Source organism: Mirounga angustirostris, unplaced genomic scaffold (genome assembly GCF_029215605.1).
Source record: "Mirounga angustirostris isolate CCGP_5_RB_7025 unplaced genomic scaffold, mMirAng1.0.hap1 SCAF_11, whole genome shotgun sequence".
Classification (NCBI taxonomy): Eukaryota; Metazoa; Chordata; class Mammalia; order Carnivora; family Phocidae; genus Mirounga; species Mirounga angustirostris.
This window is the reverse complement of record NW_026991719.1, coordinates 82,804,339-82,817,976: the sequence shown is the minus strand read 5'-3', so window position 1 is coordinate 82,817,976 and position 13,638 is coordinate 82,804,339. Positions and strand designations below refer to the sequence as shown.

Sequence of the window (13,638 nt, the reverse complement as noted above, 5' to 3'; positions counted from 1 at the left end):
AACATTTAAAGAAGAGTTAATATCTATTCTTCTCAGACTTTACCAAAAAATGGAAGAGGGAGGAAAGCTTCCAAATTCATTCTATGAGGCCAGCATGAACATGGAACCAAAACAAGATAAAGATACCACAAAAAAGAAACTGCAAGCCAATATCTCTGATAAACATCGATACAAAAATCCTCAACAAAATACTAGCAAACACAATCCAACAATACATTAAAAAAATCATTCACCACTATGAAGTGGAATTTATTCCTGGGATGTAAGGGTGGTTCAATATTTGAAAATCAATCAACATGATGATACATCACATCAACAAGAGAAATGATAAAACCATACAATCATTTCAACAATAGATGCAGAAAAAGTATTTTCAAGTACAACATCCATTTATGATAAAAACCTTCGACAGAGTAGGTTTAGAAGGAACATATCTCAACATAATAAATGTCATAAATGAAAAACCCACAGTGAACATCATACTCAATGGGGAAAAACTGAAAGCTTTTCCTCTATGGTCAGGAACAAGACAAGGATGTCCACTCTCACCACTTTCATTCAACATAATACTGGAAGTCCTAGCCACAGCAATCAGACAAGGAAAAGAAATAAAAGGCATCCAAATTGGTAAGGAAAAAGTAAAACTTCCACTATTTGCAGGTGACATGGAACTATATATAGAAAACCCTAAATACTCCACCAAAAAACTACTAGAACTGATAAACGAATTCAGTAAGGTTGCAGGATACAAAATCAATGTATGCAAATCCATTTAATTTCCACACACTAATAATGAAGGAGCAGAAAAAGAAATCAAGAAAACAATCCCATTTACAATTGCACCAAAAAGAATAAAATATCTAGGAATATAAAATTAACCAAGGAGGTGAAAGACCTATACTCTGAAAACTATAAAACATTAATGAAAGAAATAAAAGATGGCACAAACAAATGGGAAGACATTCCATGCTCATGAATTGGAAGAACAAATATTGTAAAAATGTCCAAAGCAATCTACAGATTTAATGCAAATCCTATCAAAATCCCAACAGCATTTTTCACAGAACTATAACAAAGAATCCTGAAATTTGTATGGACTACAGAAGACCTCAAATAGCCAAAGCAATCTTGAAAAAGAGGAACAACCCCAGGTATCACAGGTATCACAATCCCAGATTTCAAGTTATACTACAAAGCTGAAGTAATCAAAACAGTATGGTACTGGGATAAAAATACACACATAGATCAATGGAACAGAATAGAGAGCCCAGAAATAAACCCATGATTATATGGTCAAGTAATCTTCAACAAGGGAGGGAAGAATATGCAATGGGGAAAAGATAGTCTCTTCAACAAATGGTGCTGGGAAAACTGGACAGCTACATTCAAAAGAATAAAACTGGACAACTGTCTTACACCATACACAAAAATAAACTCAAAATGGATTAAAGACCTAAATGTGAGACTCAAAACCATAGAAATCCTAGAAGAGAGCACAGCACTAATTTCTCTGACATTGGCTATGGCAACATTTTCTAGATATGTCTCCTGAGGCAAAAGAAATAAAAGCAAAAGTAAACTATAGGGACTACATCAAAATGAAAAGCTTCTACACAGCAAAGGAAACAATTCACAAAACTAAAAGACAACCTACTGAATGGGAGAAGGTATTTGCAAATGACATATCTGATAAAGGCTTAGTATCCAAAATATATAAAGAATTGATACAACTCAAGACCACAAAAACAAATAATCCAATTTAAAAATGGGCAGAAGACAAGAACAGACCTTACTCCAAAAAAGACATACAGATGGTAAATAGACACATGAAAAGATGCTCAACATCACTTATCATCAGGGAAATGCAAATCAAAGTCACAATGAGATAGCACCTCACACCTGTCTGAATAGCTAAAATCAACAACACAAGAAACAGCAAGCGTTGGCGAGGCTGTGGAGAAAATGGAACCCTCTTGCACTGTTGGTGGGAATGCAAACTGGTACAGCCACTGTGAAAAACATTATGGAGATTCCTGAAAACTTTATAAATGAAATTACCAAATGATCCAGTAATTCCACTACTGGGTGTTTACCCAAAGAAAATGAAAACATTAATTTTAAAAGATACATCCACCCCTATGTTTATAGCAGCATTAATTACAATAGCCAAATTATGGAAGCAGCCCAAGTGTCCATCGATAGATAAACGAGTAAGGAAGATAGATGTCACACACACACACACACACACACACACACACACACACACACTGGAATATTACTCAGCCATTAAAAAGAATGAAATCTTGCCATTTGCAACAACATGGATGGAGCTAGAGAGTATAATGCTAAATGAAATAAGTCAGTCAGAGAAAGACAAATACTGTATTACCTCCCTCATATGTAGAATGTAAGAAACAAAACAAAGGGCAAAAGAGGCAAACCAAAAAATAGGCCCTTAAATACAGAAAACAAACTGATGGTTACCAAAGGAGAGGTGGGTGGTGGGTAGGTGGAACAGGTGAAGGGGATTAAGAGTACGCTTATCATGATGAGCACTGAGTAATGTATAAAACTGTTGAATCACTGTATTGTACACCTGAAACTAATAGAACACTGTATGCTGTGATGAGCACCAGGTGATGTAGGGAACTGTTAAATTACTATATTGTACACCTGAAACTAATATAACACTGTATGCTAACTAACTGGAATTAAAATAAAAATTTAAAGTAAAAAAATTAAAAATAATATAGCACTGCATGTTAAGTATACTGGAATTAAAAAAAATTTAAAGGAAAAATATTTAAAAAATTAAACAATAAACAAAAAAATAAACAATAAATAAAACTAGTTTTCCTCTCCAACTCTTCCACCACTACACATTTAAGCCATTACCACGTTTCCTGTTTAATTGAATAATGCCAGCATACTTTTAAATGCCAAAGTCAGAAACCTGGATAGTATCCTTCACTTTTGTTCCCTCACTTTCCTCAATCTCATCAATAACCAATTCCTGAGAACCCAACCTTTTAATTATCTTCCACCTCTGTCTATTTTTTTCCAGTCCTACTGTCTGTTATTGCCCTGGTTCAGGTTCAGGACCCCTCCCCCCGGCAGTCCCCTCACTCCTGGAATAATGTGAAAAGTTACCTGCTGGCCTCACTATATCATGTATTGTTCCCATCTAGTAGATTAATTTTTTCAAAATATGAAATCTTATAAAATCACTGCCACTCAGTATTTTATTTCTTTCTCCCATAGTCCTGTGAGATACGTACTGTTAGAAAAAAAAATTTCTTTTTTTTTAGGGGGATGATGTAGTGGAGAAGAAACCATCACCTTCTCCAGGATAAAAAGGAACTTTGAGTTATTTACATATGCGCTTTTAGCAGCTTGCAGCCTTGTTACCATGGAATGCTGAGAGAATAAACAAGAAGTACATCTTTAGGTTATTTAGAAGATAGGAGTCCAAGATCTTATGTAGGATAATTACTGTAAAAAATGTCAATTATGCATAAATTCATTTCAGTTTTAATTTAAATCACAAGGAATGTATTTTGGAACTTAAAAATGTTGTTCAAAAATTCCTCTGAATTGGGGCGCCTGGGTGGCTCAGCCGTTAAGTGTCTGCCTTCGGCTCAGGTCATGATCCCAGGGTCCTGGGATCAAGCCCCGCGTCGGGCTCCCTGCTCGCCAGGAAGCCTGCTTCTCCCTCTCCCACTCCCCCTGCTTATGTTCCTGCTCTCGCTAACTCTCTCTCTGTCAAATAAATATAAATCTTAAAAAAAAAAATTCCTCTGAATTACAATGTTCATAAGGGGCCAAGAAATTGATGAAAATAAATAATAAGCATTCTTGTGCTGCCAGATAAATTAATACATTTTTAAAAGTGACTTCCTGAGAATAGAGAAAATAACTAAGGAATAGCATTTGAAGGTTGACATAGATCTAGGAACAACCTGATTTTTAGAATATGATAAGGATGGCCTTTCAAATTCAGGAGAAAGAGCTAAACAATTTTTAAAAGTCATGTTGCTCTATACCATGCTGACTTGGATACCAGCCTATCTATGTAGTTTCTGGACCCAGACTTCTCAACCTGAGGGACAAGAGTTCATTGCCATCCTCATCCTCATCAGGAAGTGTCATTAAGTGAACCTCCATACATGCACAACATAGTATGGCCATCATAATGTGAATGTATAGATACTGATAAGTAGGTCTCATCAATTCATAGGGAGGACACATGGAAAAGTAGGTAAACTGGAGCTAGAATCTCAGGCGTGACACACTCCAGTGTTAAAAGGCATTGCATAAAATTTTTGAACCTGTTTTTTTTTCATCTGTAAATTTAGAATAATATCTACAACATAGGTATAAGTCCATGGTTCTAAATGTAAAAAGCACAAATAGAAAGCACTCACTATATTTCTAGCACTGAGCTAGGTTTAAGAGGACACAACTGACCTGTTGGAAATGACGTTTTGGCTAAGTAGACAAAACCCATTGACATGAACATATTTTGATGATGATTATAGACTACAAGGTAAAGGACAAAAAAAGGTTTAGAGAAAGTAACAGTCTTCATGACCTGGTTTAGTCTGAAAAGACTAGATTTTGGGTAAACCCCACACCATAGTCCTGGCAATGGTGAGGCGGAATAGATACTCTCATGCATTGTTGATGGTATAACCTCTTAGGAGCAAAATCTGGAAATATTTCTAATAATTAAAATGTGTTCAATTTTTGTATTGAGGTGAAATTCATATAAAATAAAATTAACTATTTTAAGTGTATAATTCAGTGGCATTTAGAATACTCACTTTGTTGCACAACTGTTCACTTCTATCTGGTTCCAAAAGATTTTTATTACCCCCCCAAAGGATGCCCTTTACCAATTTACCCATTGTGTCCTGTCTCCAGCCCTGACAACCACTAATTTATTTTTTGTCTTTATGGATTTACATATTCTTGACATTTGATATAAATGGAATCATCCAATATGTGACCTTTCATGTTTGGCTTCTTTCACTTAGCATAATTTTTTTCAAGGTTCATCCACATTGTAGCATGTTACCAGTATTTCATTCCTTTTTAGGGCTGAATAATATTCCACTGTGTGAATATACTGCATTTTGTTTATCAACTCATCATGTCCATCCGTTGATGGACATTTGGGTTGTTTCCATTTTGAGTTTTATTTTTTGAATAACATGAGGTAGGGGTCTAATCTCATTCTTGTGCATGTGGATATCCAGTTGTCTCATCACCATTTGTTGAAGAGCTTATTCTTTCTCCCATTGAATGGACTTGTCACCCTTGCCCAAAATCAATTGACAATAGATGTATGGGTTTATTTCTGGACTCTCATAACATGTCTATTCTTATGCCAGTAGTACACTGTTTTACTATAAATTTGTAGGGTTTTAAAATAAGAAAGTATGAGTCTTCTTACATTTTTTTCAGTATATTTTGTCTATTTGGGATTTCTTGCAATTCCATATGAATTTTACTCTCAGCTTTTCCATTTCTCAAAAATAGACTTTTCTTATTTTGATAGGAATTGCATTCGATCCTTTGACTGCTTTGGGAATTATTGTCATCTTAACAAATATTGAGTCTTCCAATCCATGAACATGGACCATCTCTCCATTTATTTAGGTCTTATTTAATTACTTTCAGCAATTTTGTAATTTTCAGTGTACAAATCTTGAGATACCTTGGTTAAATTTATTAAGTATTGTATTCTGTTTTGTGCTTTTGTACATAGAATTGTTTTCTTAACTTCATTTTTGGATTGCTTATTCCTAGTATATAGAAATACAACCAATTTGGAATAGCTGATCTTGTATCCAGCAATTTGCCAAGTTCATTTATTAGTCCTAGTAGACTTCTTGCATATTCTTTAGCATTTTTTATATATAGGATCATGCCATTGGCAAATAAAGATAATTTCACTTCTTCCTTTCCAATTTGGATTCAATTATTTTTTTCTTGCTTAATTTCTCTGGCTGGAACTTCCAGTACAAAACTGATGAAAACAAACATCCTTGTCTTATTTGTGATCTCACATGGAAAGCTTTCAATCCTTCACTATAGAGTATGATCTAGCATTGAGTTGTTCATAAATGCCCTTTATTATGTGGAGACAATCTGCTTATATTCCTAGTTTGTTGAGTGTTTTTATTATGAAAGGGTATTGCAGTTTGTCAAATGCTTTTTTTCTGTATCAATTGAGATGATAATGTGTTTTTTCCTTTCTTATATTAATGTAATATAAGACTTTGACATTGATTTTCATATGTTGAATAACCCTTAAATTTTGTGGGTAAACCCCAATTCATCATGATGTAAAATCCTTTTAATATTCTGCTGGCTTAGTTTGCTAGTATTTTGTTGAGGATTTTGCATCAATATTCATCAGGACTTTGGAGGTGATGGATAAGTTTATGGTATGCATTGTGGTAAATAAACAAACCAACAAAAATATGTACATACCACATGATCCAGCACTTTTACTACTTAATATTACCATGGAGATATATGCACACATGTGCACAGGAAAGCATAGATAAATGTTTATTATGGCATTGCTTGTAAGAACCAAAATATTGGAAATAGCGTAAGTCATCAAAAGGGAAAGGTCAAATAAACTGTGGTCTATCTATACCAAGAAAACTATACAATAATTAAAAAGAATGAGATTCTTATATTAAAGCACCCCCAGGGATACTGTTGAGTAAAAACAGGAGGGCAATAGATGTAATATTATAATATTTAGTTAAAATGCAAAACAGAAATATATAGATTTCTAGATGGATATCCATCAAACTGATGTGTTTAATTGTGGGAAGGGGACTGAAATTGGAGGTGTGGGTAAAGCAGTATATTAAGATGAACTAGGTTATCTCAGTGGATTTTAAGCAGTTTATTACTCATTCACATCATAGTTTGATGAGAGTTATTGGTTCTCCTGCATGGCTCTGCTCCATTCAGGTATCTAGCCTGCATTCATCTCAGTCATGTGTTCCAGATGGCACACATGGTTTCCAAGGTTACTGAAAGGAGACGGAAAGATCACCCAGCATTGTTTAAAAGCCTTAGAAGTGTCTTATATTATGTTTGGTGGCCCCAACATATGTGCAAGGGAAGTTGGAAAATGTAAGAGATCACATACTTTTTGATCAAGCAATCCTACTTTCCAAAATCTATTCTATAGAAATATAAGCACCAGTAATTTGAATATATGTGCAAACATGTAAATTGCAGACAGCATTGTTTTTAGTGGGCAAAGTATAGAAATAACTTAAATGTTGAGTGACAGGGGAATGATTTTAATAGCATACGGTACATTCATACTATAGAAAGTAGATTCATTGGTATTTGTATTTACAGACCTCTGAAAAGTCCTATAAGACTTCCATGCTGAGAAAAAGAGACACAAAATAAGTAACTCAAAGTCATATAAAGAAATAAACAACAACAGTAAAGGTAGCTACATAGGTAAATATAAAAGCAAATAGTTTTTCATTTTCATATTTGGTTTAAAGTCCTTTTTTTCTATATGACTTAAAAGACAAATGCATAAAACAATAATTATAAAGCTATGTTAATATGCACACTCACCATTTATCCTTTTTCAGCTGAGTTGTGCAGGAGTCTCCTTATAATGGTTTATGATTCCTAGTTAAGGGCTCCTGAAAGTCACAATGTAATATAATATATAGTTAAAATGAAAAACAGAAATACATAAATTTCTAGATGGATATCCATTGAACTGAGAAGTGTTTAACTGTAGGGAGGAGATTTAACCATTTACATTGGAGGTATGGTTAAAGCAGTATATTAAAATGAACTAGGTAATTAATTATTTATGACAATATCATTTGTGACAGTAGCAACATAAAGGTACATAATGTCTTTTTTTAAGATTTTATTTATTTGAGAGAGAGCTAGAGAGAAAGCACGAGTTGGGTGGGGAGGGGCAGAGAGAGAAGAAGACTCCCTGCTGAGCAGGGAGCCCAACGTGGGGCTCCATCTCAGGACATTGAGATCATGAGCCAAAGGGAGATGCTTAACTGACTGAGCCACCCAGGCACCCCTAGATACATAATGTCTTTACTTAACAATATTCCTATATTGATGCTTCAATATAAGAATCTCACTCTTTTTAACTATTGTGTAGTTTTCTTGGCATAGAGAGACCACTTTTTATTTGACCTTTCCCTTTTGATGACCTAGGCTATTTCTAACATATTGGCACTTAAAATGACACAGTAAACATCCATCTATGCTTTCCTGTGCGTGTGCGTACATATATCTCTATGGTAATGAAAAGCAATGGAAGTGCTGGGTCATATGGTATGTACATATTTTTACTGGTTTGTTTATCTTTTTCTTTTCCATCTGTAAAAGCTATTGGAGTTATAGAGATATTTTCCCATTATCCATCATGGTATTGAAAATATTTCCTCACAGGCTATTTCTTGTCTTCAGACCTTTTATATATTTTTTTCCTTTATAACTTCTGGATTTTTTTTCATGCTTAAGAAGATAATGACATCACAAGATTATACATGTTTTAGTTAATTTTCATTGTAATATTTTATTCTTGTTCTTCACATTTACTTTCTTTCTCTTTTTTTTTAAAGATTTTATTTTTAAGTAATCTCTACCATCCATCGTGGGGCTCGAACTTACAACCCCGAGCTCAGAGTCATATGTTGCACCAGCTGAGCCAGCCAGGAGCTCCTTGTTCTTCACATTTTCATCTTCAATCCACCTGGGATGTATTTTTGTGTATATGGTGAATAAGAATCTATGTCCATTTCCTTCTGATTGGATAGCACAAGTACTTGATTTTTAGGTTTAAAAAAATCCTTGCAAATATGTGAAATCCTTAAATAAAAAATATTTATAGCTAAACATTTGCTCACCACTATGATTATTTCCTTAGGACAAATTCCAAACAGTAGAATTATTGGGTCATGGTATATGCAATATATACAGCATTTGGTACTTACTGTGAATAGAAGCAAAAAAAAAAAAAAGGATATAGCAATTTACTCTCAACGAGTATGAGAATGCCTACATCCTCAATAAAATTGAGTATTGTAAGCAAACATTTGTCTACTTGATAGGCAAACTTGTTGTTTTATTTTTCACTTGGTTTTTCGCCTCCTACCAAGGCTGAGTAATGTTTATTGTTCACATATATTTACTTGTTAGGTACACAGTTTTCAGGCTATGATAACCACCATTTTGACTTTCAGGAACCCCTAATTATGAATTGTAAACCATTTGGCTCTTTGATTGTAAGGAGACTTCTGCACTGCTCAGCTGAAACAGGGTCTATGGTGAGAGTATATGAAGCAATAACGGAGACCATGATATCATGGGAAACCCCAAATGAAGGGCCAGGGAGAAATGCAGAGATTCTGATTCAGAGTAAGAGTATCAGTGTGTATGGGGACATATGTGTCCAAATTTTGCATTTTTAATAAGCACTCCAGATGATTATAATGTAAGGAGCTGTTAGAGACATCAGTTATATAATGTTACAATAATTTTATAGACTGAATATGGGAAATAATCCCTTTCCTGCTGGGTCCTATTTGAAAATGCAAATTATAGTTTGTAGTGAAATAGATTATTGCCATCTTATGCAATCAGAAGTAAAACTGGGCCAAGAACACTAGATTCTAACTAAGTAAACATTTATTAAATACCCACTATTTGTAAGTCACTAATCAAAAGTATAATGAAATATATGATATGGTGTTTACTCTGAGATGCAAAATGCAAGCAGTCCAATTAGGAAATAATGCTTAAGTGTGTGTGTGTATATATATATATACATATATATGTAATATATATAAGTACATATATGTGTGTGTATATGTCTTTTGTAAGACTAAAAATATATATATACACACATACACATGCACTAAATATATATACAATACATATTGTACATATATACACTAAAAAGTACATATACATATATTTCTATATATGTATATATATATAATATATGTTATATATATTATATATATATTAGTCTTACAAAGAATTTTCACATGTTTCAGGAAGGAAAGTAATAGAAAAATGGGAATTGCTTTCTTAGATCTATTTTCTGCATTGTTTTGTGCAATTTATACCTGTCCCCTGACAGTCTTCTGAACCAGTAGGGCAGGCCTGCCAGGAACCTTCATGGACCGATCATCTCACCAGAGAAGGAAGACAAAACCTTAGTCCTTAGACCTAAGGCAACTCTGACTACCGCTGTTTTTTTTTTTTTTTTATTCAAACTTGTACCTTGGTCCAACTCCCAAAACGGCCTCATCATGTCTGACTCGTATTTAGAGGAGGGGTCCTGGGATTGAAAACAGAAGGGGCTGTTTTGCTAAGAACGCTGCAAGGCAGCATGGCCCAAACCGTCTCACTTGTGTGAAGGGTCACTAGGAAGCAGAGAGGCTTCAGAAGACAGAGTAGGGGTTTGACCCACTGGGGAGTCCAGGAAAGTGAGTGGGTTTTGGCACCTGAGGACTCCGGTGCACCAGGAGCAGTGAGGGCCAGCAGAGAGCAAAGGGCCCAGCAGGCAGGGCAGAACCCAGGGGAGGAGGAGCGTGGGGCTCAACAGCAGATGACTGGCATGAAGCCCCCAGGGCCCTGCCTCCTAATGGACTTGTTCCTGAGCACAGGGAAGTCGTGTCAGGGCCCTCCCTCCAATAACTGATGCTCTGTGGTGGGTTGGGGTTCTGTATGCGCAGAGGGTAACCAAGCACAGCTCGGAGTCACCTCTTTCTTCCTGACAGCAGCCCTGCGAGGCAAATGTTTTCCCCGTGAAAAAGACGGAGTCTTAAGCAAGTAGATCTGTAATAATTGCCAGTTTTATTCCTCTGGCTAAGAGATCCAGAGGTAATTTGAAGTTTACATTTCTTTTTTATAGTTCTGTTGTCAAAAGTTTATTGTTTTACTGCCCTTCAAAGGTGATTGACAAGTTTTTTTGTGTCTGTTTATTTTCGTTTTTTTTTTGTGACACAATACACACACATACACACACATATATATTCATTTTGTGGAAAATGAGAAGATGCAGATAGCCAAAAAAGAAATAAAATACAGATCACACAGAGGTTCACTGTTAACCTTTCAGTGTATAATAATTCAGACTTTTTCTTTTGCATTTTGTCATATATAAATGTACATATAAAGTGTGTATATGTATATACATATATACACACATATACATACACACTGTTTTGCAACTTACTATTTTCACTTTACAATATAAATGAGCATCTTCCCATGCAAATGAATGAAACATCCTTATTAAATGAGTGAGATGGTCAAAAGATGAGATGTTGGTAACAGGAGTCATATGCAAATCAAAGGAACACTGAAGGATAGGAGTAAAATGGTAGCAATATTTAGCAAGAAAATGCAGACAAAAAGAAGCCACTGGTGGTAATATTAATAACAGAAAATAGTTGAATTCAGGGGAGAAATGCATTAAATGGGATAAGGACGGTCCCGGGAATGCCTATGGTTAGAATGCAGAGCCCTAAATTTCTTTCTCAGACCCCTTATCTCTTCCAAACACCTTTCCATCTCATCTCCCTCCCTTGTCATTTCTTCATTTTTAAAGTGCCTATAGTCTATGTCCTCTTTAAATTCCTCGAGAGACTGAAGCAGCCTTTGCCTAAAATTCCCTTCTGTTTGCTGGCGTTCAAATTCTCCATAGGGGCGTTCTTCCTCTCTCTTTGGCACGCTGCACTTGGGCTTTCCTTCATTTTCTTTGCAGGGTTTTTGCATGATGTTGTTTCCAGCTTAAGTCCGGGGAGAAAATGTAGAGCAAATTGCTTCTTTTCTTTTGATTCAGGTTTGTCAGTTTCTCTTTGAAGCAAGATACTCGCCTAATCTCCCACCCCTGCCACACAGGTCCAGCCCTCTGAAGTTCGAGATGCCGCCCCTTCCTCCCGCACCCCCACCACTCCGCCTCCTTTCCCCTCCTTCTGCAACCCACCATTTCCCCAGCATACAAGGCTAATGGCCTCTCTGACGCGCGCGGGAGAAAGGGAGCTGACCGGTGGTTGAGCTGTGAGGCCGCAAATTTTACCCAGCTCCCGCCCTTCCCAACTCCCACCCTCAGAGACCTGGGCTAAGTGCCTCCCTCACACTCACCTGTGAGGATTCGGGATAGTTTCCTCTTTTTCTTGCCTCGAGATGTCTGTGAATACAGACCCTTGGACCTGGAGACAGAAAGGAAGGGGGCGGGGAGGAGGGAGCTCTCTGTGGATCCACCAGCCCCAGAGACAAGACACTCATCATCTTGAGTCCGGGATCCTCACAACCGTCGTCGCCCCAAATTTCCTACCTCCTGGTTCCCCCTCGTGTCCCTATCCCTTCCTCCTGGATCCCTGCCTCCACACCCCCCCCCCCCACCCCTCACCCTCTGGCCTAGTCATTGCGAGGGCTGTTGTCCCCTCGGCCCCCCCGCCCCCCCCGCATGACCCACAGACAGGCACCGAATGAGAGGAAATATTTTCAAATTATGTCTAAATTTCTGCCTCCACCCCAGGATTCTAGCCGTTCCCCACACAACAGTCCACACCTCATTTCCTCAACGGAATTGGAAAAAGAGGAGGATAAACGGAAAGCTTGCCAATCTGAGAGAAGCCGATTATTTCTAAACTATCACTAAATCTGTGGGTGTCTCTCAGGAGACTTCCACCTACTCCCCCCACCGTCCTTTTAAAAAATACAATCATCTCCCAACGAGTTTGCAGGGATTTGGGCAAAGTGAGCCTGGCCCTATTCCAGTCACTAGATTCAGCCACTACCACCCCCAGGGGTCCCAGCGGTTTCCTCAAACCAACCTTCTGAGATTTAAGGAATTTAAGTCCTTCTCTTGGCCACAAGCACGAACGCCTACAGGACAGTAAGGGGCTGGTACCCAGAGGAGAAAGAAGCCCGGGAATATAAGGACTTCACGGCAGCTCCTGGTCACGTGAGGATTATGTCATCCTCCAACTCTGGTCCCCACTTTCCCCTCCCACCAGCTGTGCTGCAGAAGTGGAACGACTTTCCAACCTCCCACCTCCCCACGACACCAGGCCCTGTCACTCACTTTTGTCACTGCTAATTCCAGAGGTCAAGAGTGGCCCCTTCCCCTGTGTCTGGAATTTGCCTTTCTCTGATTACCAGAGAAGCGCTGCATCTTCCTATAGTCATATTAACCACTGTTACTTGTTAGTGGTTGTGTTGAGAGGATTACTCATCCTCTTCTAAGCTAGAACAACAGGAATGTAGCTGTTTTCCCTCCACCCGCCCACCCACCCCCCAGTCACAAATAGCCACCATTTGCCTTGCTGTTCAATTCTTGAAATCAAATTAGAGGGGGTGGGGTAAATTAGGAAAGGAAGTAATGATTGAGATTGTGGTTTTTTACTATTGTTCTGATAATTTCCTACTCTTCCATTTTTTCCATCAATTTATTATATTCTTTTATTAATCAGAAATAAAATAACAATAAAAAAGCCCCAGGATAAGAGGGAAAAAAGACCCAGCCACCTGTTTCTGCTGCTGAGTCATTAGATAAATATAGACCCTCCAGGCAGACACATTTTTGGAAGT

The 13,638-nt window shown here is 37.1% G+C and overlaps 1 protein-coding gene across 3 annotated transcripts in view; it reads right to left on the bottom strand.

The window, feature by feature from the left end:
• The window catches only part of TCEAL7 (transcription elongation factor A like 7), a 45,953-nt gene extending 32,963 nt beyond the window's left edge, over positions 1-12,990 (bottom strand). Inside the window, exons 1-3 of one of the 3 annotated variants that reach the window (XR_010406221.1) lie at positions 12,882-12,953; positions 12,187-12,294; positions 7,627-7,697 (exon numbers count right to left, since the gene is read on the bottom strand). Coding sequence is in view for 2 of the 3 variants with exons in the window: in XM_045871444.3 (XP_045727400.1) it covers positions 11,515-11,817 (303 nt within the window). In the remaining variant the exon portion in view is untranslated. Of the gene's footprint in view, positions 1-7,626; positions 7,698-10,773; positions 11,832-12,186; positions 12,295-12,881 lie in introns of those variants that run through there. The other 2 variants (XM_045871444.3, XM_064574427.1) reach the window with 2 other exon arrangements.
• Positions 12,991-13,638: the final 648 nt, after the last annotated feature.